This window comes from Pocillopora damicornis, chromosome 9 (genome assembly GCF_964200805.1).
Source record: "Pocillopora damicornis chromosome 9, jaPocDami1.2, whole genome shotgun sequence".
NCBI lineage: Eukaryota > Metazoa > Cnidaria > Anthozoa > Scleractinia > Pocilloporidae > Pocillopora > Pocillopora damicornis.
This window is the reverse complement of record NC_142678.1, coordinates 410,814-435,407: the sequence shown is the minus strand read 5'-3', so window position 1 is coordinate 435,407 and position 24,594 is coordinate 410,814. Positions and strand designations below refer to the sequence as shown.

Sequence of the window (24,594 nt, the reverse complement as noted above, 5' to 3'; positions counted from 1 at the left end):
GGACTAGAGTGACTATATACAGTTAGTTTAAGAAGAACAACAGAACTGTCCATGAAAACGACATCACAGTTGTAATTTAGAAGAATTGACGACTTTTAATTTTTCCGTCTGCATTACAATCCTAGAGCGTTTTCTGGATGTTATGTTTCTGATACATATTGCGATTTGGACATTCTTGGATGATCGGGGACGATGGGTTTTTTAAACAAATATTGTCTCTTCTTTCCTTTTCTTTGTCAGTACTGTGCCAGGTTTGTGCTGAGCCTCCGGATGTTTTTCAAGCTCTGTCGGGCAATTGCTCACCTAAAATCAAAAAAAGATTAAAATTAAGTTGTAAAACGTAGTCAGTGAAATAAAATTGGAACAGAATTCATATCAAGCGAGAAGGTGATAGGAGAAGAGGGAGGTGGAAAGAAATTAAACAAGTCTGTCTGTGGCGCTTGAGTAGAAATCTCAAAAGGTGAGTGTGCTGCAATTTCTCATTTTCTGGATTTAATTTAATTTGTGTGTGTGTGTGTGTAAGAACCAGAACCAGATTTGTGCAGCAGACCTCTCTTTTAATGAAATGGGTTTTCATATTACAAAAGAGGAATTCAAAATAGAATCCAGCGAAATTCTAACCCGCCTCTTTTATTCCTTTCTCGATCAGACCTTTTTCCAGCTGCTTGTTAGGTATTTACTTACCGGACTGGCCAGTAGAGTCTGCTTAAGGTCATAAAACACGGCTGAATCTTCCTGGGTCAGAAAGGTGACGGAGATACCAGTCTTTCCAGCGCGACCAGTTCTACCGATACGATGAGTGTAGCCTTGAACGAATAAAACAACATTACGACTACTTGCATACAATTGCTGTGCTATTGTTACCAAACCAGTGAATTTGAATAAAACAGGAACACATAAATGTGACTGCGTGGCGTGAACAAGAAAGGCGTGCATTTGGCAATGAAGACCGAGTCCTCGTAAATAAAACCTTGTAAGAGAAAAACCTACTCATAGAATTCTAAAACATTTCCGCGATATACCTCATCGAAAAGAAGACTATTTTGGACACGCTGTCGTTAATTAATAAAATGGACGCCATTTAATATCAAACACCAACCTTCTATAGACTTTGCCATGTCGTAGTTAAGAACAAGTGAGACATCCCTAGCGACAAAAAATTTAAGTCAAAACATTCGAACAAAAGGGCAAACGACAAAACAAAGAGATGATCGTGACGATGATGATAACGATGAAGAACACCTACTTGATATCAATACCACGCCCCGCTACATCAGTGGCGACAAGAATATCTTTAGCACCAGACTTGAGACTCGACAAAGCAAACTCTCTGAAAATAGATAAAATATTGCAATTCAAGCAAGTCTGTTAAAAAGAGGACTGTTGTGCTGGTGTATAAAACGAACTCTAGCACCAACAACAAGTAGCTTTTAGCAAAAAGAAGATGTTAAAGAGAAGACATTTAAGAGTACGACTAAAAATCCATCCAGTATAAAATAGTGCTTGATGTAAACTACAAGTTTTTACAATTTTTCTAGAATAAATGAGGTGGGGCATGTTGATCAAGGGAATGAACTCACCTCTGTTCCTGGTTTCGTCCACCATGGAGGGTCGTGGCACGGAACTAAGGAGAGCCAATTAGGTTAAAAATATATAACAATACATACATACATACAAATAACTAATACTAAAACAGAAAACCAACAAATGGAAAAAATATTCCAACCAACAAACAAGGAAACAAACAATCAAGCAAACGATCAACCAAACACAGAAATAAACAAAATAACAAGTAGGGGTAACGACAGAGACTAAAATTACGAGAGACTTACGCCCATTTTCTCCAAGGACTTCGCTAATACATCAGCTCCCTAGGAAGAATAATAACGTTTTATACCCTTCACGTTCGTAAATGGAACTACTCGTCGAACCCCAGCTAGAGTCCCGATTCCTTTTAAAATCGAAGCATATCAGTGCAATATTATGACAGAACACTAGTATTGGAAACTGAATGAATAAACTGAGAACTAATACAAATACACAGGAAATAAATTAACAATGTGGATTAATATGAAGTAATTATTGAGTAGAAACAAGTAGAGAATCTTACCTTCTTTTGATTGACAAATATTATAATGGGAGGGTCGATACCACCGTTTAATATCTCTAACAGCTTCTTCCTGTTTAGAAAACGGAAGACAATCACTGGCTTAATTTGCTCGATCATTACAGATTACAAGGTTTCTATGCCCTTCTTTCTTACATCCCTTTGTTGTTGTAGGCATTTTCATTCGATATCAACTTGATAACCAAAGTGACACCTCACAATAGACAAGAGACATGTCTTCACCCAGCAATGAAGATTGCAGATGAAATACAAGGCACAGGAGCTTAGTCACACTAAGATATCGGCACTAAACCCTGAAATCACTTTAACAAAAGCAAATGAGGTTTTTTAAGGTGCAGAACACCTCCGCCAAGAAATGAATTATTAGCTTGTACAGAAAATATCTTAAACCACTAGTTCATGGAGGACGCAAGAAATATTAGTTTTGATTTATAAATATTACAACAAAAATCTTGCTGACAAACCGTTTTTGAGCTTCATTAAGCATGTAAACTTTCTGTTCAACTCTCTCAACTGGTTTGCCTGTAAAGAATTGGTAAAGCAACGGTATTCAGTCTCAAGTTAGTGGAAAATCGAAAAAGAAAGAGTAATAATAGAATAGACGGGATATTTACCTATAGAGCCAATATAAACCACAGCAGGCCGTCTGAAAGAGAAACAGGCACCTTTCAACATTTTTTTCAGTAATGCAGTCACCTTTAACCGATGAAAATCGGACGGACCCACCTGAAATCAGACTGAAGCGTCCCAAATGGAACCAAATAAAACGAAAGCAAGCGGAAACCGTTGGGACTGTACAAAAGCGTTCGAAATCTGACGAAAAGATTTATACGCGAACCAAACGCACATTATCGGACGGAACCCTCCGAAATCGAACAGAAACGTAGAAGTTTCGTTCGATATCGAAACCACACGACAGAAGGCAGTGGGCAAACCAAACACATACGCAAGCATTCAATATCAGGTGAACAATTCCGAAATCAAGAAGACCTGTCCGTAAGCCTCCAACACCGAATACAACCGTTTGAAAAAGCGCGAACCCGTCAAAAATCTAACGAAGCCGTCCAAAATTGGACGATAGCGTTCAGCATCGCAACGCACAGTTCGAAATCGGTCGAACTATCCGACAGCAGTTAGAATTGCACGAAATAGAGGCGTTCGTAAACCGGCGGACGAATTCCTTCAAAAACAAAAGGAACCACCTCCTTTGACGAAACCGAAAAAATCGGACGAGACTGTCTGAAATTAGACGGAATCGTCCGAGATTGGATGAAGCCTTCCGGAATCGGACGGAGACATCCCAAATCAGACCGAAACGTTCAAAATCAAACAGGACTGTCGAAGCCAAAAGAAACCACCGAAAGGAGGACAGCGCCTAAAATCGGACGGAATCGTTAGAAATCGGATGGCAGTGTTCGAAATCAGACGGAGCCGTCAGAAATCAGACGAAACCGATCGAAATGGGTCCGACACATCCAAAATGGGAGAGAAACTGTTTGAATAATTTGATTTACTTACCGAAGATAGTTCCTCGCCATACGTTCCACTTGCGGAGGCATAGTGGCTGTAAACATCACCGTCTGACAAAATAAACAACCACAATAATTACCACCAAATCAAAAGAGCGTTACAAGCAAACATTTTAGTAAAAAGATGAACGAGGTAAAAGTCGATATTGCTTCATCACATAATGTACTTCTCCAACGATGATCATTTTTACGAGAAAATAATTCTTGATTTCAAATTAAGTCATTCCAGTAAATTGTATACATATTGTTTGTACTGTTTCTGTCCCAAATACAATATTAAAAATCCGCCAACATCTTAACGAACAAATGTTATGTGTGCACCAACCTGTCTAAAGCGGTCTTTTCCCATGTAGGACAGTAGTTTCTCGGGATCCTCAGCGTCTTCATTATCAGGTTTAACGTTACTCACTGGTAAGTGTTCCAAAATCTTTTGAACTTCCGGCTCAAAACCCATGTCGATCATACGATCTGCCTGTAATCATTAATGAAGAACGGACGAAATAAAGTTTTACCTGAGCTCAAAGAAAAAATTTAAACAAAACGATCAAGTTTTTGTTCGTTGTCATTTTCCGCTTTACAAAAATGTAACTTGAGATTTCCTAGTGCTCTATTCACCGTTGTTCCTTCCATTCCCTGGCTAGGACAGCAGTTAAATCAATGCTACGAATTCCCGTTTCAACTTTAATGTACACTTCAGAAATACGGTAATCTTACTTCTCTTTCCATGAACAAATTTAACCCTTTAACCCCTAAGAGTGACTAAAATCTGATTTCTCCTTACAGTATCACCCCTAAATCACACATTAAGGTCACGAGAATAATGAAAATGATCAACAACTAAAGAGGTTCTTAACTCTTAAACAAATTCTCCTTATCAACACCTTGGAAAGTATATAGAGCACAGTATATAGAGCACAGTATATAGAGCACAGTATATAGAGCACAGTATATAGAGCACAGTATATAGAGCACAGTATACAAAGCACAGTATATAGAGCACAATATATAGAGCACAGTATATAGAGCACAGTATACAGAGCACAGTATACAGAGCACAGTATATAGAGCACAGTATATAGAGCACAGTATATAGAGCACAGTATATAGAGCACAGTATACAGAGCACAGTATATAGAGCACAGTATATAGAGCACAGTATATAGAGCACAGTATGTAGAGCACAGTATGTAGAGCACAGTATACAGAGCACAGTGTATAGAGCACAGTATATAGAGCACAGTATATAGAGCACAGTATACAGAGCACAGTATACAGAGCACAGTATACAGAGCACAGTATATAGAGCACAGTATATAGAGCACAGTATATAGAGCACAGTATACAGAGCACAGTATACAGAGCACAGTATACAGAGCACAGTATATAGAGCACAGTATATAGAGCACAGTGTACAGAGCACAGTGTACAGAGCACAGTGTACAGAGCACAGTGTACAGAGCACAGTATACAGAGCACAGTATACAGAGCACAGTATACAGAGCACAGTATACAGAGCACAGTATACAGAGCACAGTATACAGAGCACAGTATACAGAGCACAGTATACAGAGCACAGTATATAGAGCACCATATATAGAGCACAGTATACAGAGCACAGTATACAGAGCACAGTATACAGAGCACAGTATACAGAGCACAGTATACAGAGCACAGTATATAGAGCACCGTATATAGAGCACCGTATATAGAGCACAGTATACAGAGCACAGTATACAGAGCACAGTATACAGAGCACAGTATACAGAGCACAGTATACAGAGCACAGTATACAGAGCACAGTATACAGAGCACAGTATGTAGAGCACAGTATACAGAGCACAGTATACAGAGCACAGTATACAGAGCACAGTATATAGAGCACCGTATATAGAGCACAGTATACAGAGCACAGTATACAGAGCACAGTATACAGAGCACAGTATACAGAGCACAGTATATAGAGCACCGTATATAGAGCACAGTATACAGAGCACAGTATATAGAGCACAGTATATAGAGCACAGTATACAGAGCACAGTATACAGAGCACAGTATACAGAGCACAGTATACAGAGCACAGTATACAGAGCACAGTATATAGAGCACAGTATACAGAGCACAGTATATAGAGCACAGTATATAGAGCACAGTATACAGAGCACAGTATACAGAGCACAGTATGTAGAGCACAGTATGTAGAGCACAGTATGTAGAGCACAGTATACAGAGCACAGTATACAGAGCACAGTATACAGAGCACAGTATACAGAGCACAGTATATAGAGCACAGTATATAGAGCACAGTATATAGAGCACAGTATATAGAGCAAAGTATGTAGAGCACAGTATGTAGAGCACAGTATGTAGAGCACAGTATGTAGAGCACAGTATGTAGAGCACAGTATGTAGAGCACAGTATACAGAGCACAGTATATAGAGCACAGTATATAGAGCACAGTATATAGAGCACAGTATGTAGAGCACAGTATGTAGAGCACAGTATGTAGAGCACAGTATGTAGAGCACAGTATCCAGAGCACCGTATGTAGAGCACAGTATGTAGAGCACAGTATGTGGAGCACAGTATGTAGAGCACAGTATGTAGAGCACAGTATGTAGGGCACAGTATGTAGGGCACAGTATGTAGGGCACAGTATACAGAGCACAGTATACAGAGCACAGTATACAGAGCACAGTATACAGAGCACAGTATACAGAGCACAGTATACAGAGCACAGTATACAGAGCACAGTATATAGAGCACAGTATATAGAGCACAGTATACAGAGCACAGTATATAGAGCACAGTATACAGAGCACAGTATACAGAGCACAGTATACAGCGCACAGTATACAGCGCACAGTATATAGAGCACAGTATTTAGAGCACAGTATATAGAGCACAGTATACAGAGCACAGTATATAGAGCACAGTATATAGAGCACAGTATATAGAGCACAGTATATAGAGCACAGTATATAGAGCACAGTATATAGAGCACAGTATACAGAGCACAGTATATAGAACACAGTATATAGAGCACAGTATATAGAGCACAGTATATAGAGCACAGTTTATAGAGCACAGTATACAGAGCACAGTATGTAGAGCACAGTATGTAGAGCACAGTATATAGAGCACAGTATGTAGAGCACAGTATGTAGAGCAGTATATAGAGCACAGTATATAGAGCACAGTATATAGAGCACAGTATATAGAGTATATTACAGTATACAGAGCACAGTATGTAGAGCACAGTATGTAGAGCACAGTATATAGAGCACAGTATATAGAGCACAGTATATAGAGCACAGTATATAGAGCACAGTTTATAGAGCACAGTATGTAGAGCACAGTATGTAGAGCACAGTATGTAGAGCTCTGTATACAGAGCACAGTATACAGAGCACAGTACACAGAGCACAGTACACAGAGCACAGTATACAGAGCACAGTATACAGAGCACAGTATATAGAGCACAGTATAAAGAGCACAGTATACAGAGCACAGTATACAGAGCACAGTATGTAGAGCACAGTATGTAGAGCACAGTATGTAGAGCACAGTATGTAGAGCACAGTATACAGAGCACAGTATACAGAGCACAGTATACAGAGCACAGTATACAGAGCACAGTATATAGAGCACAGTATATAGAGCACAGTATATAGAGCACAGTATATAGAGCACAGTATGTAGAGCACAGTATGTAGAGCACAGTATGTAGAGCACAGTATGTAGAGCACAGTATGTAGAGCACAGTATGTAGAGCACAGTATGTAGAGCACAGTATGTAGAGCACAGTATGTAGAGCACACTATGTAGAGCACAGTATGTAGAGCACAGTATACAGAGCACAGTATACAGAGCACAGTATATAGAGCACAGTATATAGAGCACAGTATGTAGAGCACAGTATGTAGAGCACAGTATGTAGAGCACAGTATGTAGAGCACAGTATGTAGAGCACAGTATGTAGAGCACAGTATGTAGAGCACAGTATCCAGAGCAAAGTATACAGAGCACAGTATACAGAGCACAGTATACAGAGCACAGTATATAGAGCACAGTATATAGAGCACAGTATATAGAGCACAGTATACAGAGCACAGTATACAGAGCACAATATACAGAGCACAGTATACAGAGCACAGTATACAGAGCACAGTATATAGAGCACCGTATATAGAGCACAGTATACAGAGCACAGTATACAGAGCACAGTATACAGAGCACAGTATACAGAGCACAGTATATAGAGCACCGTATACAGAGCACCGTATACAGAGCACAGTATACAGAGCACAGTATACAGAGCACAGTATACAGAGCACAGTATACAGAGCACAGTATATAGAGCACAGTATACAGAGCACAGTATACAGAGCACAGTATACAGAGCACAGTATATAGAGCACAGTATACAGAGCACAGTATACAGAGCACAGTATACAGAGCACAGTATATAGAGCACAGTATACAGAGCACAGTATACAGAGCACAGTATATAGAGCACAGTATATAGAGCACAGTATATAGAGCACAGTATACAGAGCACAGTATACAGAGCACAGTATATAGAGCACAGTATATAGAGCACAGTATATAGAGCACAGTATATAGAATATGCATGCTAATATTAGTGTGTAGAAGGGTTAACAGTCGACTCAAACCTCATCAAGAACAATGTATGAACAGCGGCTAAGGACCAGGTAACGATTTTCTGTCAGAAGGAGAAAAACTCAGATTAGCAGGTAAACTACGAAAACAAGGCAGACATAACATCAAAGGGAATTGGAAGGCAAACATTTACCAAGAACATCGATCAATCGGCCGGGAGTGGCAATAACAATCTAGAAAAAAAAAAAGTCACAGAACTCAGTGAGAACCTGTGCAATTTTGTCAAATGACACATTGTGGTGCCCCAACAAGCTGTTCTGTGACCCATAAGTGCTTCTGTCACACAACAATTTGTCCAGACTGTTTCGTACTAATTTTTGCTGATTAAGTTGTCACGCAGTGATCAAATCGGTACTAAATTGATGTTAAGAGATTGGTTTCTGAGTATTGCTCTATAGTAAGTTGAAGATTACCTCGCATCCAAGTCGCAACTGGAATCCTTGATCCTCTCGTGACAGCTGGGACGGAAAATGGAGAAAAGCTGAGTAAGTCAGAGAACTTTGACAACTAAGCAACATTTAACGATAAAAGACACTTTTAGTGAGTACAAAAGAAACTGTTGTGCTGGGTTGGAGGACAACTGATTATAAACTAGAAGCTGATCAAGATAGGAAAACCGTCTTAGGAAATAAGAAAAACTATGACAGGGGTGGAGGGTTTTTTAAAACGACTATGTGTAGTTTAAGCATAGCCTCCTTACCCCACCAATCACAGAAACTGTCCGAACACCAAGAGGACGTCCAAACTTTGCTGCATCATCTTCAATCTGAAAAAACAAAATACACGCAATAATAAAAATTACGGAATCTACTGGAGTACCAAACTAAACCTAAAAAGTTTTCGTCGATAAAACGTGAGAATCCGATTTACAAAAACAACCCTTAGAATTTCCGAACATTATCGAAGACGGGCCAACAACTTCCGATCAATGCCGCAGACGGATTCCCGAAGATGTTACAACTAAGTCCAAAGGTATCCGAACAGAGCAGCGACAGGGGCTTTAACTTTCTGTCAACTTGCACGTTAATGGTTTCTGAACAAGAAGTTTAGAAATTAACTAGTATACGTGCGATCAACGTTATCAATTGGCTGGCGTGTATCACATGGATAATGTGTTAGTTGTAATTTCATTCACTGTGCCTCTTACAGAGTATGTTTTTTGATTATTTGCTATTTGTTCACCTGTTGTGCTAATTCCCTGGTTGGAGCCATGATCAAAGCATAAGGTCCTTTGTCTGCGTCGATGTCTCTTTCAATCTTTGGCAGCCCCATGATCCACACCAACAATGGAATTAAAAATGCTGCTGTTTTTCCACTGCCTTTGAATATGATAAACAAACAAACAAACACACAGTCAACTCAGAGATGAAACTACGTTTAGGATTGTAAGCTTATTTGTTTTGTTCTAACATTTCCCATGCCGGAAGCAATCACAGATTACAGAACATGGAACAACAATCCAAGATCAGACACGAAGAACAACTGTTGAAATCCTAAGATCTCTGATCACCTGTCTCTGCCACTCCTATAATATCCCTATTCTGAAGACCAATAGGAATGGCTTGTCGCTGGATTGGTGTTGGGTCCTGTAAAGAAACAACATAACTAAGGTAAATAAGCAAAATTGTACTAATTTTGAATAATTATTTTCAAAACCAATCCAAAAGATCTACGAAAAATAATGATCAACAACATTATTGAAGCCCAAATAAACTTCTCACGACATGCGCATCAAATTGGGCTGCCTGTGGTTACCTCATATCCGAGTTTGTCCACTATATCCAAAATGTCTTTGGGCAGAGTGCTTTCCTTCCATGACCTTAGTGGATGAGGTATCTTACCACCTGTTACATAAAATAGAAAATGATTTCCATCATACTGAAGACTGATTATTATCAGTAGGATTTCTGTTGTCAACCTGGAGAACAGTGGAAAAACAATAGAGCTAAAAGTGTCCTACCTTTTGTGGAAATTGTGAAGTCCTCCCGCAAAATTCTCCAATCTCTTTCGCACATCTCCTCCAAAGACTTTTTGCTCCAATGACGATCATCATAAGCACGCTGTTTTTCTAGATCACGCTGCTTCTTTATACGTGACCTGAAATGGAAAATCAAAGTACCCCTATATCACAAATGCATGTGTAGCACAGAGGAAGGAAAGGGCATGGCAAGCTGGTTAATGTACTTCCAATGGATTTGTTTTTATTTAACATCTTCAAACTACAGGCTGATGGGAAGAACTACAGAGAACTAACACCATGACAAAGATTGACAACACTAACCATGAAACTAAGAAAACTGTGAACACATCAAAATATCTAAGGAACAAATACTGGACTGTGAACAGCAATGGTAATTAATTATTTGTTTTAAAAATTTCGAGTTTGTCCTGAACTTAATTTAGATTGGCCAGGACAAAATTTGCCAGTAAAAATCAACTCAATGTGTTTACAGCTTTTTTTTCAAATGACAGTGATTGTAAAATTTTATGGTAGAGATACAAGCACTATTCAAAAACACACACAAAAATATGCATTGCTTTGTTACTTACGCCTCCTGATTCTTCTCCTCCTGAGTTCGTCTTTTCTCCAACATTTCCTGGTAAAACTTCCCTGTTTCTTTCTTCTGCCACTATGTTTTGAAATCAGGTAGATATAAGCTATGAAACAATCTTAACTGGTAGTGATAAGTTTCTTCTATTTAAGTATCAATAATGACTATTGTTATTCACTTTTGGCTCTTTCCACCCCAATATTTACATTCATATTCTCCACAATGTTCTCTTTACATTTCCCATGGTTCTGACAAGGAGAATTTGTTTGACAGTCAGGAGCTTCTTAAATTGGTTATTATTTTCTACATTCTAGTAATCTTTAAATTTGATTCAAGGCTGAAGGATGATAATGTGAGGGAAAAATAGAGGCCAGACACTCCAAGGGGAAAATAGAGGCCAGACACTCCAAGGGGAAAATAGAGGCCAGACACTCCAAGGGGAAAATAGAGGCCAGACACTCCAAGGGGAAAATAGAGGCCAGACACTCCAAGGGGAAAATAGAGGCCAGACACTCCAAGGGGAAAATAGAGACCAGACACTCCAAGGGGAAAATAGAGGCCAGACACTCCAAGAGGAAAATAGAGACCAGACACTCCAAGGGGAAAATAGAGACCAGACACTCCAAGGGGAAAATAGAGACCAGACACTCCAAGGGGAAAATAGAGACCAGACATTCCAAGGGGAAAATAGAGGCCAGACACTCCAAGGGGAAAATAGAGACCAGACACTCCAAGGGGAAAATAGAGACCAGACATTCCAAGGGGAAAATAGAGGCCAGACACTCCAAGGGGAAAATAGAGACCAGACACTCCAAGGGGAAAATAGAGACCAGACACTCCAAGGGGAAAATAGAGACCAGACACTCCAAGGGGAAAATAGAGACCAGACACTCCAAGGGGAAAATAGAGACCAGACATTCCAAGGGGAAAATAGAGGCCAGACACTCCAAGGGGAAAATAGAGACCATACACTCCAAGGGGAAAATAGAGACCAGATACTCCAAGGGGAAATAGAGACCAGACACTCCAGGGGGAAAATAGAGACCAGACATTCTAAAGGGAAAATAGAGGCCAGACACTCCAAGGGGAAAATTGAGGCCAGACACTCCAAGGGGAAAATTGAGGCCAGACACTCCAAGGGGAAAATAGAGACCAGACACTCCAAGGGGAAAAAAGAGGCCAGATACTCCAAGGGGAAAAAAGAGGCCAGACACTCCAAGGGGTAGAAGGGTTAAGAGGCTTAAGTAAAATTATCCTTTTAAACACATCCCCATGAAAATCTGCTGTGCCCTGATTTATTAACATAATGTTGTTACACAACTATTTTGAAATTGATTTTGGGTGGAAAAGAAAAATATGGAGTGAATATGTCTGGTTTATGAACAAAGAGAGCTGTTGATCAACTTCAGCTCTTTTCACTATAACGTAAATATCTTTTGAAGGACCTTTACCTTTATGTCAATTCCGCCAATGTGTCCTCTTCCAAAGAGTTGTATCTGATGTCTATCAGTGTAACTATGAAAAAAAAAAACAAAAAAAAAACAGTTATTGAAATAAGTTAATTACTTGCTAGACACTTTTTTTTTCTTTACACTGATTCATTGGTTTATGTCCCTTACTACTGAAGATACTTACATTGGGTTATAATCCACAGCAGTATCCTCTCCTGTGTCCCATTCAAACACAAACTTTCTGTCTGCAAGACGACGTATCTTCTTCCTCTTTTTCACTCCCCCAAGGTATCGCTCCTGAAATTTCACATATTAATCAAATACTGCAGTATATAGCTAATCCGATTAACAAAGTTATGTTTGGTCCTTTTAGACTTGACTTTGTAGCAGTCATTCTTTTTAATTATCACATCCAGTATTACCTTTATTGCTTGGATTTCTTTCTCCTGATCTTTTTCCTGTGGAAAAGTGTAAAACGAGTAGTCAATCTCTGTATAGAAAAATAACTTTGGATATCTGTGTTAGTGATTGCTGTTGAATGACAAATTTACCACAGGCTTGAAAGCTACTATCCTTTCATCCACAACTCATGTAAAACCTTTCAACCTTTTAATCCTAATGGCCAAAAAGATCTTTGTTCCATGAAACACCTCAAAGTTAAAGGCGTGGCTTCCTTGAGTGTAATAGTTCAATGGTAACACATCAGAAGAATTCATGAGCAGGTCATACACTTTGTAGGTTGACTCTCATTAAGAGCCATCATAATGCATTTTAATGAGTATGTCTGTATCTTACCTTTCGTAGTTTTGCTTTCTCACTCTCAGCCTACAATAAGGCAGCCAGAGAAGAAAGTAGTAATTCAAAATTAATGGAAAATTACAGGAACTTTTCTCTATATCTAAGCTCTAAAACATTGTACTAAACACAATTTATTAACATTAAAAATCATTAGAAAAATTATTCTTTCAACAAACATGGTTCCCACCTCTTCTTCAGTCAAGTTCTTTTCTCGTCTTTCTCTTCTTTCCCTTCTCTCTCTTTCCACTTCATCCTCTGGTCATTGAATGTGTTCAGAAAATAACATGTACAATCAAAATTTGCAAGGGATGTTAAGGTGGAAACTCTAACAACTATAAGATGAAACAAACAAGCTGACTAACCTCTTGAATACTGTGCCTCTCTTAGAAACTTCTCCCTCATTTGGCGCTCCCCCTGTAGGACAAATGCATTATTTTAAAGTTCAGAATAATTATTGTCGATGAGTGTCTGTTAAAAAATTGTTGAAAGATGTTTAAGATGAAGTTCTATCCTTGCTCACTCAACATAAATATGTGGAATAGATTCTCTTCTTAAATACCTCAGTCTTTTTCCGTTGTTCTTCTACTTGCTGCTGTCTCCTTTTCAGTGCCTCCATGGCTCTTTGTTCTTTAGTTAAAAATGTTGGCTGTGATGAAACAGTACCAGTAAATTATAAGCTTCAAAAAAGTTGATGAAAAAACACATAAAACTGAAAAAAGAACTCTAACAAAATAATCTGGCAGTGTGGGTCCACAGGAACCCCAAACAATTAGCTGTGTGGTCCCTGTGTTGTTCCTATACCTTTTCTTGTGCCTTCTTTTCAGCCTCTCGTCTTGCAATCATTTCCTCCAGAGATAAGGGCTAGTATAAGGATAAAAAAAAATTTTATCATACACAGTTATTCCACACATCACAATAAAGCAGTTCACAACTATAATGTTCAGTATATAACAATCAAAATTGGCTCTAGATATGCTACATGAAGTGTACATCACAAGTTTAATTATTACAAGAACATTATGTGACTGTAGAGTTTTAGCTGGTTTTCTATTGGATGCCATTTCATATTATGAACTTATTGACTCAGTAGGAGTGAAAACTAGGAAAACATTTTGCTCAAGGTAATGAAGCATGTAAAAAGTGCGGTGAGGTTTGCACCTTGTGACCAAGAGCCAAATGTTTTCTCTTTCAATCCAAACTAACTCAGTCAATGAAAATTTTCTCATATGACCACCACGCTTTCTCTCTCTTCCCTTTCTTGCTGGGCCATCTTTGCATGGCATTATCTTGTTCAACCAGATCACAAGCATAAAGAAGTATGTTTCTCACAAAACTGTGATACTGCATCAGAGGCATTACAAGATAATTTGGTTTTAATGATTGATTCAATACTGTTAGTATTGGTCAAAATGACAAGTCTCTCAAGCTGACATTTTGAGCCTTAGCCTTTGGTCAGAGAGAAGGACGAAGGGCTGATGCTTGAAACATCAGCTTTAGAAACTCTTTACAATGGCCAAATTACATGAACAAATCAGTTGATAAAACCAAACAACATTTACTTAAACTTGATTAAAAGCTGTCTAATCACCTCGACTTTTGGTTTCACTTGCTCATCCTCTTGTTCTTCTACACCATTTTTGTTGTCATCTGGTCTGATAAATATTACAGTGGATGTTTTATTAACTCACTTGACTAAAGATTTGACAAATGGTAACAAAATGGTCAGACACTTTCCTTTATAAAAAGAACTTACTTTGACTTCTTGCTATCTTTGGATCTGTGAGGTGACCTAGATCTAGAACAAAAAGGTACTTAAAGTTTGTAAGCAATCCAAAAATCATCAGTCCACTAAACAGACAAGTAGCCTCTGGTATGACGACTTGAAAAATAAGCCTTTAAGGGTATATGGACATTTTGTACCCATCTACTGTTAATATCCCTACGTTGTGACAATTGCTACAAGTATAAGCACCCTTTACACCCTACATCAGTATGCATATTCTATACACTGTTCTCCATACATTTTCTAGGGTACTGACATGTAGAGTTTGTTTGGCAATCAAGTGCTTTTTGAGTTGGTGATCATTTCCTTTACTCTCATAACCTGTATGTGTGATTAAGGGGCAATATTGTAAGGAGAAATTAGATACTTGGCACCCAGAGGGGTCAAAGGGTTAACCCTGACATGCATGAGGCGTTAACCTAACACTATTTGAAAAGCAAAATTTTTGCTGAAATATCTAGTAATTCTACAAAACAGAAGTACATGCGCAACAAGGCTTTCAACCTCCAGTTCTGCATATAACATTGCTCCACACACTGCTACCCTTGGTATACCTTGATCTTTTACGGTGTTTTCTGTCCCTGTCTTTATCTCTCTTCCTATCTCTGTCCTTTTCACGTTTGTCTCGATCACGATGCTTTTCTTTTTCTCTCTTATGTTCTCTGTCTGATTCCTTATTGCGATGTCTGTCTTTATGCCGGTGTCTATCCCTGTCTTTATCACGGTCTTTTTCCGCGTTCTCTCTCTCATCTCGCGATGCTAACTTGCTGTCCGTTTTATCCATATCAGTCTCCATCTTGACTTCGCTTCCCATTTTTACTTTACAGCGGAAGAATTACTAAATTCAATTTAATAACTGCACGATTCCAGACGTCTAACTCAATATGGCCACCAGTACCCAGAAACTATTGCAGGCCTCGTGAAATCGCGAGAATGGAACTTTGGGTAGCACTATTAACCCACTTTCAAAATGGCGTCGGTGCGCTCGTATCTGAAGCCTTTCAGGCCTTTATTTATCATGATTTTCCTGCTGCTTGTTGGTTTTCTGACGTACATCACTGCCACTGACGAACCGGACGACAACAGTAATGATTTTGCTGAATTTGAAACGGAAGGGGACGAAGAAGATGAAGAAGAAACAGAGGTGCATGGAACAGGCGATCAAGACGAAGATGAAGAAGAGGAAGGTTAGAAGAGTTTTTAAAACTTATTTAGCGCGTATTTTTTCCTGGATAGGCCAAGGTGGGTAAGTGAATATTTTTCAAGAAATTATGTACTTGCGATTTAACTGGATTTAAGGTCTATAGTCTTTATTGACTTCAATGGCAATCACCTACAATAATCACCTACTTCTTTTGGAACGCTAGCTACCACGTGTGTTTTCCCCAACATCAAAATGAAATTTTGGTCTTCGTCTTTTCTTGTTTCTCTTTATTTTTGGATTATTTCAAACGTTTATGTCATCTTCATGTAACAACCACGATCGATTCTTTGCCATATACACTTTTGTCAGCTGATAAATTTTACTTAGTCTAGATGGGAACCTGCCTTGGCACGGTGTATAGAAATATAAACAATATGCTGTTAATTAAAAGCTAGAGCAAGGGAAGAGCATGTTGTAGAAACTTTATGTTATTGGGTTTGACTACTCAGCATAGGTGTTCATATATTTCATACGGAAGGTCGCTCCTTTTTGTTACAGAACTTAATTCGTGGAACCCTTCACTTTTATTCCCAACGTTGCGTTTTTTTGTTGTTTGGTCAGCTTGGGTCAAAGAACTTCGAGCCTGGTCCTAGAGTACATTATGGGTTCTATTTGTGAACTGGTTCATTCCAGACCAGGTGACTGGGGTGGTGTACTGTGGTGGTATAGCCAACAGTAGTGGTGAAATTTGTGCTTGTTGCAGAAAAACAGTGAACAAAGAAAATATGGGGATGTTGAGGGAAAAAAGAAATACTTAAAAAGATATAAATCACAATGTTTTTGTTTCAATCTATTTAGCTGATGTTGCAGAAGAAACAGATGAGTCAGAGGCAAATGTTGAAGAGGTAAACAGCTTATACTTTCAAATAGATAATAATATCTTCATAGTTCCTTGCTATATCCACATATCAGTGTTAACATTACTGTGATTATCATTATTTCACATGAATAATTTTTTCAGTTGGAGAATTTTGTCTTAGTTCGAGGGACTTTCCTCAGGTAGTGTACTTTATATTTTTACAGGTGTTTAAAGAATGTCATTTATTGACTTGAAAAAACTTTGAATGAACAAATATTTACCTTACTTGGGTTTGCAACTGATAGTGAATGAATTATTCATTTTTGTAGCCAGAGGAGGAGCAAGAAGAGTTTGATCACTTTACTGATGAAGAAGAATTTGAGGTAAAGATTTTGTTTAATTTTTGAATTGTTTTTTCGTAGTTTCAGCCTTGATTGTTCTGATACTTGTTAACTATTGTTAAACCACTCTAACACTTTCACTCCCAAGATCACGTTCATTAGGTAATTCTTTTTTCTATCTGCCATTCAATTCTTAAAATTTTAGTTTGGAGAATTTGTTATTAAATCAATTGATAATTTTCCTCCTCGTTACTTGTCTGCTTGATATTGTATTGATATTGTAAGGAGAAATTCTTTCTTGATCACTCAAAGGAGTTAAGAGTAAACTGGTTGTATAAATTACCTCTACACAAACAAGTTTACTGATGGTATACTTTTTTCCTACCATCCAGGGATATAATAAAGAAAAAATACCAAAAGGAAAATCAGGTCCACAACCTGATTTAAAAATAAAGAAGGTGTGTGCTTCTTGAGATAATAAAACATGTTTATTTATTTCTTGCAAAGACTTTTACTTTTCTTACATTTTTTGATGTTTCTGTTTCAGATTCCTGTTCATTTAAGGGCAAACTGGGAGGGATTTTATGCTGAAATTCTGACTCTAGCTGGGCTAGCAGCCTATGCACTTAATTTCTTTGCTGGACGAAGTAAAAACTCAAGGCTTGCAACTGCATGGTAATGTGTTTGTGTTTTTATGAAACAACTGAATGGCTCACAGCAAAAACAAATTCTGATGATTTTTTTTCTTTTTCTTTTTCTGTTCAAAATTGATACATATCCATGATTAACCCTTTCTCCATATAGAAAATAACTAAGTGGGTGACACATAACAGTTAAAAACTAATAAAGTAATAGCCTTATAATTTTCAAACATCCAGCCGACAGGGATTGAGAATACTAAATTTTTTCAGGTATCAATTGTTATCTTGATCTCACAGCAAATTCTTGTTACTAATTTACTAGCAAATGTGCAGTAGGAGAAAGGAGAATGAACAATTTGATCTCTAGAGTTCAGGGTTAAATGATTCTTCTCTATTTTATGTATGGGACCCCATTCAATTTGAATTATAACTTTGTCTCCTTTGATTAAATTCCCAGGTTAAAATCTAATAAAGAACTTTTGGAGAGTAATTTCAGTGTAGTGGGTAAGTTTTACCATTAGATTCCATATTGCTATGTATCTGATCAGTAATAAATCACAGATGACATCAAAATGTGGTGAGAACAAAAAAGTGGCTCACAAGGAGCTGCTGAGTGTCACTATGTTCTGACTTTATTTTGATGTCATCTGTGATCTATTGCTGAAAGACTCACAATGACATGAAATCAAATTGATGTGTCTAAGAAGAAAGCAAGAATTTTAATGATGCAATCATCTGAATATTATTTGTTGCATTGTTTTTAAAATCATTGTTTTATGCTGGTTTGTTTAATTTGAATATGTTTTATTTGCCTAACCAGGTGATGATGGCTCCAGTGAGGAACCTCAACAAGGAATATTGGTGAAGGAGAGTGAGAGTCTGTATACATTATGGTGCACAGGGAGGGTAGGCTGTGATGGATTGCTCGTTGAAATTAAGGTAAGGAAGAAATCTTAGCCCAAAGTTACATGTTTCATTTATGTAGATGCTTACCCTATAACTTTGTTCATGCTTCAATGAAAATATTTGTCACTGTCACAATTTGATGACCTTAGATGATATTGAAATGGTCACCTCCAATTTTATTTTGTTGCTGGTTTAATAAACATAAATTTGAAAGGACATTTGTTCTATAAAATTTTCTGTAAATGCCTCTCTCACCAAAACCTTGAGCATTGAGTCATAAAAATATTACATCTTGCTACATGACCACTAAACAAAGGTTGCCAAATTTTATTCTTAGCTGATCAAAACAGTTGCTGTTTAGAGCACTTACTGTAAAAAGGTTATCAGTTGCTCTGTGTGCATAGGACAGTTGGTCACTGGTCTTTATCTTTCTATTTTAGTTACAGAAGCGTCATGATCTTGTTAGTGTGATGTCTTATTTAGTCAAACCAGCCAGGGATACTGTGGTAGGTTTTAAGTTTGTTTTGTTATGTATTATTTGTTTGTTTTCACCATTGTCTGATTTGCTCATTTTCTAATTGCTGTTGACAACAAAAAACTGAAAAGTCCTTAATTTGTTGTCTATGTTTTATTTAGACAGTTACAGTGCACATGACTGATGAAGAAATGGACAACTTTGTTCTTGCTGTTTTACCAAAGAAGACTGCTGCTAAGATGCAAAAGGAGCTCCAAGATTTGGTAAAAAAAAGAATTATGTGGTTAATTTGTTCTGATATATTTGTGGTCATGAAAAGTGTCTGCTGATGTATTTGGTAACACTGTCTTCTTTACGTAGACCTTCTTCTGTCCTGATAAACGTGCTGGACCTAAATATGATCTACCTGGCTCATTTGTTGTGTTAACTGAGTCTGCTGAAGCAGCCAGTGCCATTTTATCATCACAGGTATGATAAAAAAAACTTGGCTAATTTTTTTTTTTACTCTTAGCTCAAAATATCAGATTGCTATGATTTTGAGATGTTTCTTTTACATGAGGTAGAGGTAGCAGTCTTAAATGTGTGACAACTCCTGCATCCAGCTATTTTCAGCAATGAAAAAAGCTTGCCCATCCTGTCAATATGCAGGCAGCAGCATGCATGTCATATATTAAATTATTATTCAGCTTATCTCACCAGTAAGTTCTGCCCAGCTCAGTAGTCCAGGATTAGACAATGCAATTTGAAGTTTAGGGGTTTGATTGCAGATGGGGACTCAGATAGTATCTTTGTGCTTGAGCACTGTATCTTTGTCTTGTACTCCTGACAAATGTACAGCCATTTTTTTTTTCTTCAATGTGTGACATTTCTCGTTACAGATCACAAGAGCTATTTCCAGTGGTGAAGAAATGCTTGACTCATTGATATTTTCTGATCAATATGTGGGTCCAAAGCAACCTGATGATGAGTATGTCAAATGCTTTATCAATATTTTTAATTGAAAGAAAAGTTGAATCTTTTTGGGGTAGTTTTCTCAGATTTAGTTTATTCTCTAGGTAACCTTTTGTCTTGCTCATTAGTCATTTTTATTTATTTTAGTGACCAGGCAGCTAGTGGGAAACCTGTCAAACCTAAGAAGGTCCTGCTTTTTAACTTTAAAGGTGAGATTGATTTCTGTCTTGCTGCTGGAAAATTTATATTTCTGCAGTAACAACTGGTGCGAAACAACTCTGTTGAGTTCACAGACAACTCAGTTGAGTTTGCCAACAACTTGGCTGAGTTTGCCGACAACTCAGATGAATCTGCCAATTATTTGGTTGAATTTGCTGGCAACTTGAGAAGAGTTCACTGATATCTTGAATCAGTTTGGCAACATCTCCAATGAGTTCACTGGCAATGATATCTTGTAAATGATATTTATATATCTCAGACTTTTGAGATCTCAAAATCCTTTCGGCCATCCTTAATAACTATGGTGTCAGCTTGTTTGATTCTGTTTTCTTGTATCTGAGTGCTGTATACGATATATTTTTCAGTGCCTTCTAAAGGGAGCAGTACCAAGTCATCTGACATGGTCAAATTAGAACCGATGATGAAACTAGTTCTTCACTGTATTGATAGGGTTAGACGGTTTAAGCTCGGAAAAGAGGTTTGTTTGTTTCTCGTGTTTAGTTCTAGCTTCTTTTCTCGAGTTTAGAAATCTTTTACCGTATTTACCCGCAGATAGGCCGCACCCGCGTATTGGCCGCACCCCAAACTTTCAATGGTTTTCATGGGAAAAAAAAAATTGTTGAGGTCGAGTACCGGGATAAATAAAGCAAAGTTTGAAATCAACAACAGCTGATGTGTATCAAGTCAAGTTTATTTTTGCAATAGTTCCTACACGAACGTGAAAATGTTCAAACTAGAAACTGAAACGTCTATTCGCTAACATTTTATATACAAAATAATCTTAATTTAAGATAATTTTTTCGAACAAGTTTCTGTCCTTATATGTACAAACACGAGTAAAGTGAAGCATAACCCTTGTAAACACGTTCGCCAAAATCATAAACAAGTTGTAATCTGTTAACAACTATTAAAATATTTACATGAAACTAATATACATTCCGTGATGAACTTTTCAATCGATAAAAGCTACACAACAAAGTTTCATTGTTGTCCGATCAAAATTAAAATCCATTGAAATCACCTTCATCAATGTCACTTTCACCAAAAATGTCACGGGATTCTTGTTCGTTCACATCCAGGACGGAAACTTCCTCTTCACCAGCATAGAAAAGTTCACCTTCTTCGTCTACAATTGACTCCGCTCCATCATTGTCGGCAAACGGATCACTTTCATCCATATCTTCCCAGAGAATGTCGTCTTCAGTGCCATCAAGTCCGTTCGTGATGCAGCATTTGAGAAATGATCGTTTGATGGTGTCTGTGGAAATGGCATTCCAGCTGTCTAGAATCCACTGGCAAATCTGGCGGAGGTCAGGTTTTCGAATGCGGCCTGCTGGTGTGAATGTGTGGTTTCCAGCAAGCATCCACTCGTTCCAGTATTGTCTTAAATTGTCTTTGAAGGGCTTGTTGACACCGACGTCCAAAGGTTGTAAAAGACTTGTCATCCCACCCGGTATTACGGCCACATCTGTGCGTGAATTTTTCAAAACCCGCTTAACATTGTCACTTAAGTGAGCTCTAAACGAGTCCCACACAAGGAGATTTCTTTTTCGTAGAAGCCCGCCAACTTTGGTCCACTCGGAGTTCAGCCAGTCTTTTACAAGCGATTCGTCCATCCACCCTTTGGCTTGAGCACGAACATGGATACCCCGTGGCATTTTTTGGCAGAGTTTTTCGTTTAAACACCACATAGGGGGGAAGCTTCGTTCCATCTCCTAGGCAGGCTAGCATCACTGTGAAACGATCCTATTTTATAGAGAACGGTGGTGAAATTTCCTGCAAAGTGACTGGAAAAAGGAAGCACTCGAAAGGCTCACGAGGAGGAATGGCTATTCCGTGCAAGCTGTTTTGGACATCTTCAAACAAGAGACACGTTAAAAAACTTGATGCGCTCATTGCTGCAGAGAAAATCAAGATTCTTCGAAGATATGGACTTCGCGTTTAGTTGTATGTGTTGTAAGTTAGGAACAATTTAAAGCGAACATTAAAACGCCAATTTACTGTACTACCGCGAGTTCTCGTGCATATTAATGAGGTGTCAAAACGCTTGTACCCGCGTATAAGCCGCAACCCCAATTTCGGTCCCATTTTTCCGGGAAAAAAGTGCGGCCTGTCCGCGGGTAAATACGGTAGTTTGTTTCTTTTAATTTTCCTCTATATCATTCATCATAGACTCGCCTGTGGGGTAACTTTTTCTGTCTTGTTACCACACTGCGTAACATTCTTTATTAGTGAATCGTTAGACTTATCGTGTTTTGTTTACTTCAGGCTAAAGCTAAAGCTGACAAAAATCGGCGAGAACTCGAGGAAAATCTGCTGAAACAATCTCATGCTCAAAGGCAAGAAGTGAGTGAAAATTAATGGTAATGTTTTCTTATATTTGGCAATTTTCGTGACGTTGCTTTGATCTAGCGTCGCGGAATTTAAATGCTCTCTAAATTAGTTCCACACAATAACATGCAAACCAGAGAGAAAGGAAATCTTGGTGGTCTTTTTGTGACAAGATTGTTGGCAAGTTTGCACGGTCACGAATAAAGGTTCCATAATTGAGTAGTTTCAAGGTTAACTGCATCTTTTTTACAATTGAAGGCCGCACAGCAACGTCGCGAAGACAAAGTAAGAGCTGAGAAAGAACGAATCATGCAAGAGGATGACCCTGACAGACAGCGAAGGCTGGAGGTTTGTTTGCATTCAATATCTGCGCTATGAAAAGTAGTCTACGCAATAAATGACTTTATGATTTTGTGATATAACTTCGAGTAAACATTTCCTTTTCTGGTTTGTCTTTAGGAGAGAGAACACAAGAAAGAAATGAAGAAAAGAAATCCATTCAAAGTAAAACAAGTCAAAGCACGTGGCTGAAGGAAAAGTTTGAGAACTTTTGTTTGACGCTGGATGATCCAAGTTTTTATTTACTTCGTTCAGAATTTTTCTTAAACGCTGCAATTTGATTTACAACCCTCAAAGGAAAACGGAGTTTTCTAAAATCATGAAACGCAGAGTTAAAAATCTGACTCCAGCGTCTAATGAATAATAGAAGCATAATGACGACAATTTTAACGACGAATGTGTTATTTATTTCGTGTTTTTATACATAGATTTAAAAATCACTCCTTCTTTGAGGATATTTTTTCGTTTTGTTTCAGTCTTCCATGATTATTACTTGTAATTGATTTTTATCTGAGAATCAAGACTTATTGTATTATGTAATGTTACAAACAGCTGGCTGTCACTCTCTGTCCACGTGACTTCGGGATTATCTGTGTTTCGACTATTTCATGGCCTCTAGCTGCTCTTGTATTTTTGGTGTAATAATATCATAACAAGAAGATAAAACTGGCCCGTCTTTTGTGTCCTTTTTTTTTGTGGTCAGAAAGACGTAAATGAAGGTTTTAAAAAATTGCGTGTTCGTAGAATTGCGTTCTCGTTAAACCTCAAGGCGAATCGAAAAGTGTTCATTTGCTTGAAGCAAGAGATAGATGTTAGTCATTAAACTGAGTTAGCTCTGCTATAGCCTATCTTCCATCCCTTGTGCCTCCCATTTTCCATAACATCAAAGCGATAATGCGATAGCCTGAGAGTCAGTCGCTCGTTTAACTCTCTTCTCGCTCTGAAAGCGTTCCATTGATCACCGACAGTGAGCAAACCTTGACTTTTCTGAAAATCGGGAAATCATGGAAAAAAAGTTTCGAGTTTGCGTCAGAATTTCCGCAAACTAAGATAATATTTTAAGTTTATAAAAATAGTTGCGGTGAAAAATTAAAGAGGAAGTGATGTTATGAATCCGGAAAACCTTATTAGATGAGGACAGACGTAAATACTGACAGTTATCGGCTGAATCTCGTGCACCAACTATTTTAAGCACAGGTGAAAAAAAAGGGGTTAGTCACTCCACCGTCGTGGGAACTTGCAATATACTTCTTTATCTAGAAATGTCTTTCAGGAGCTATAACTCTTTCAAATACGAACGTGTGTAAAAAAACAAATTCATCAAATAAATTACTATCATAATGTTAAACGAAATATAAAGAAATCATTAATATAATAACGAAGAATGAAATGAATTAATGATTCTAAAGAATAGCTTTCTCAAGATTGCAATGGAATTCTGTTAGATTTGTTGAGTTATGAACTTT

General features: G+C 38.0%; 2 protein-coding genes across 2 annotated transcripts; one reads left to right on the top strand and one right to left on the bottom strand.

Moving 5' to 3' along the window:
- Positions 1-75: 75 nt before the first annotated feature.
- On the bottom strand, positions 76-15,824 carry LOC113670222 (putative ATP-dependent RNA helicase DDX23). Its single transcript, XM_027186326.2, has 31 exons — positions 15,477-15,824; positions 14,893-14,934; positions 14,728-14,791; positions 13,941-14,000; positions 13,699-13,785; positions 13,502-13,553; positions 13,327-13,394; positions 13,137-13,166; positions 12,764-12,799; positions 12,526-12,638; positions 12,342-12,405; positions 10,889-10,968; positions 10,299-10,435; positions 10,094-10,182; positions 9,849-9,924; positions 9,521-9,657; positions 9,039-9,104; positions 8,752-8,796; positions 8,472-8,511; positions 8,332-8,381; positions 3,983-4,129; positions 3,647-3,708; positions 2,743-2,774; positions 2,593-2,650; positions 2,111-2,180; positions 1,833-1,871; positions 1,581-1,624; positions 1,247-1,330; positions 1,100-1,146; positions 685-806; positions 76-303 (listed from the first exon to the last, which is right to left on the bottom strand). Exons 1-31 carry the CDS (start codon positions 15,734-15,736, stop codon positions 202-204), a joined length of 2,403 nt encoding a protein of 800 aa, XP_027042127.2. The 5' UTR covers positions 15,737-15,824; the 3' UTR covers positions 76-201.
- A 48-nt stretch (positions 15,825-15,872) lies between these two features.
- On the top strand, positions 15,873-23,969 carry LOC113670223 (PAT complex subunit CCDC47). Its single transcript, XM_027186327.2, has 16 exons — positions 15,873-16,109; positions 16,925-16,971; positions 17,255-17,308; positions 17,659-17,724; positions 17,814-17,941; positions 18,365-18,411; positions 18,728-18,846; positions 19,254-19,319; positions 19,450-19,551; positions 19,649-19,756; positions 20,167-20,255; positions 20,387-20,448; positions 20,824-20,936; positions 22,727-22,804; positions 23,048-23,137; positions 23,249-23,969. The coding sequence occupies exons 1-16, from the start codon at positions 15,893-15,895 to the stop codon at positions 23,318-23,320; spliced, it is 1,458 nt and encodes a 485-aa protein (XP_027042128.2). The 5' UTR covers positions 15,873-15,892; the 3' UTR covers positions 23,321-23,969.
- Positions 23,970-24,594: the final 625 nt, after the last annotated feature.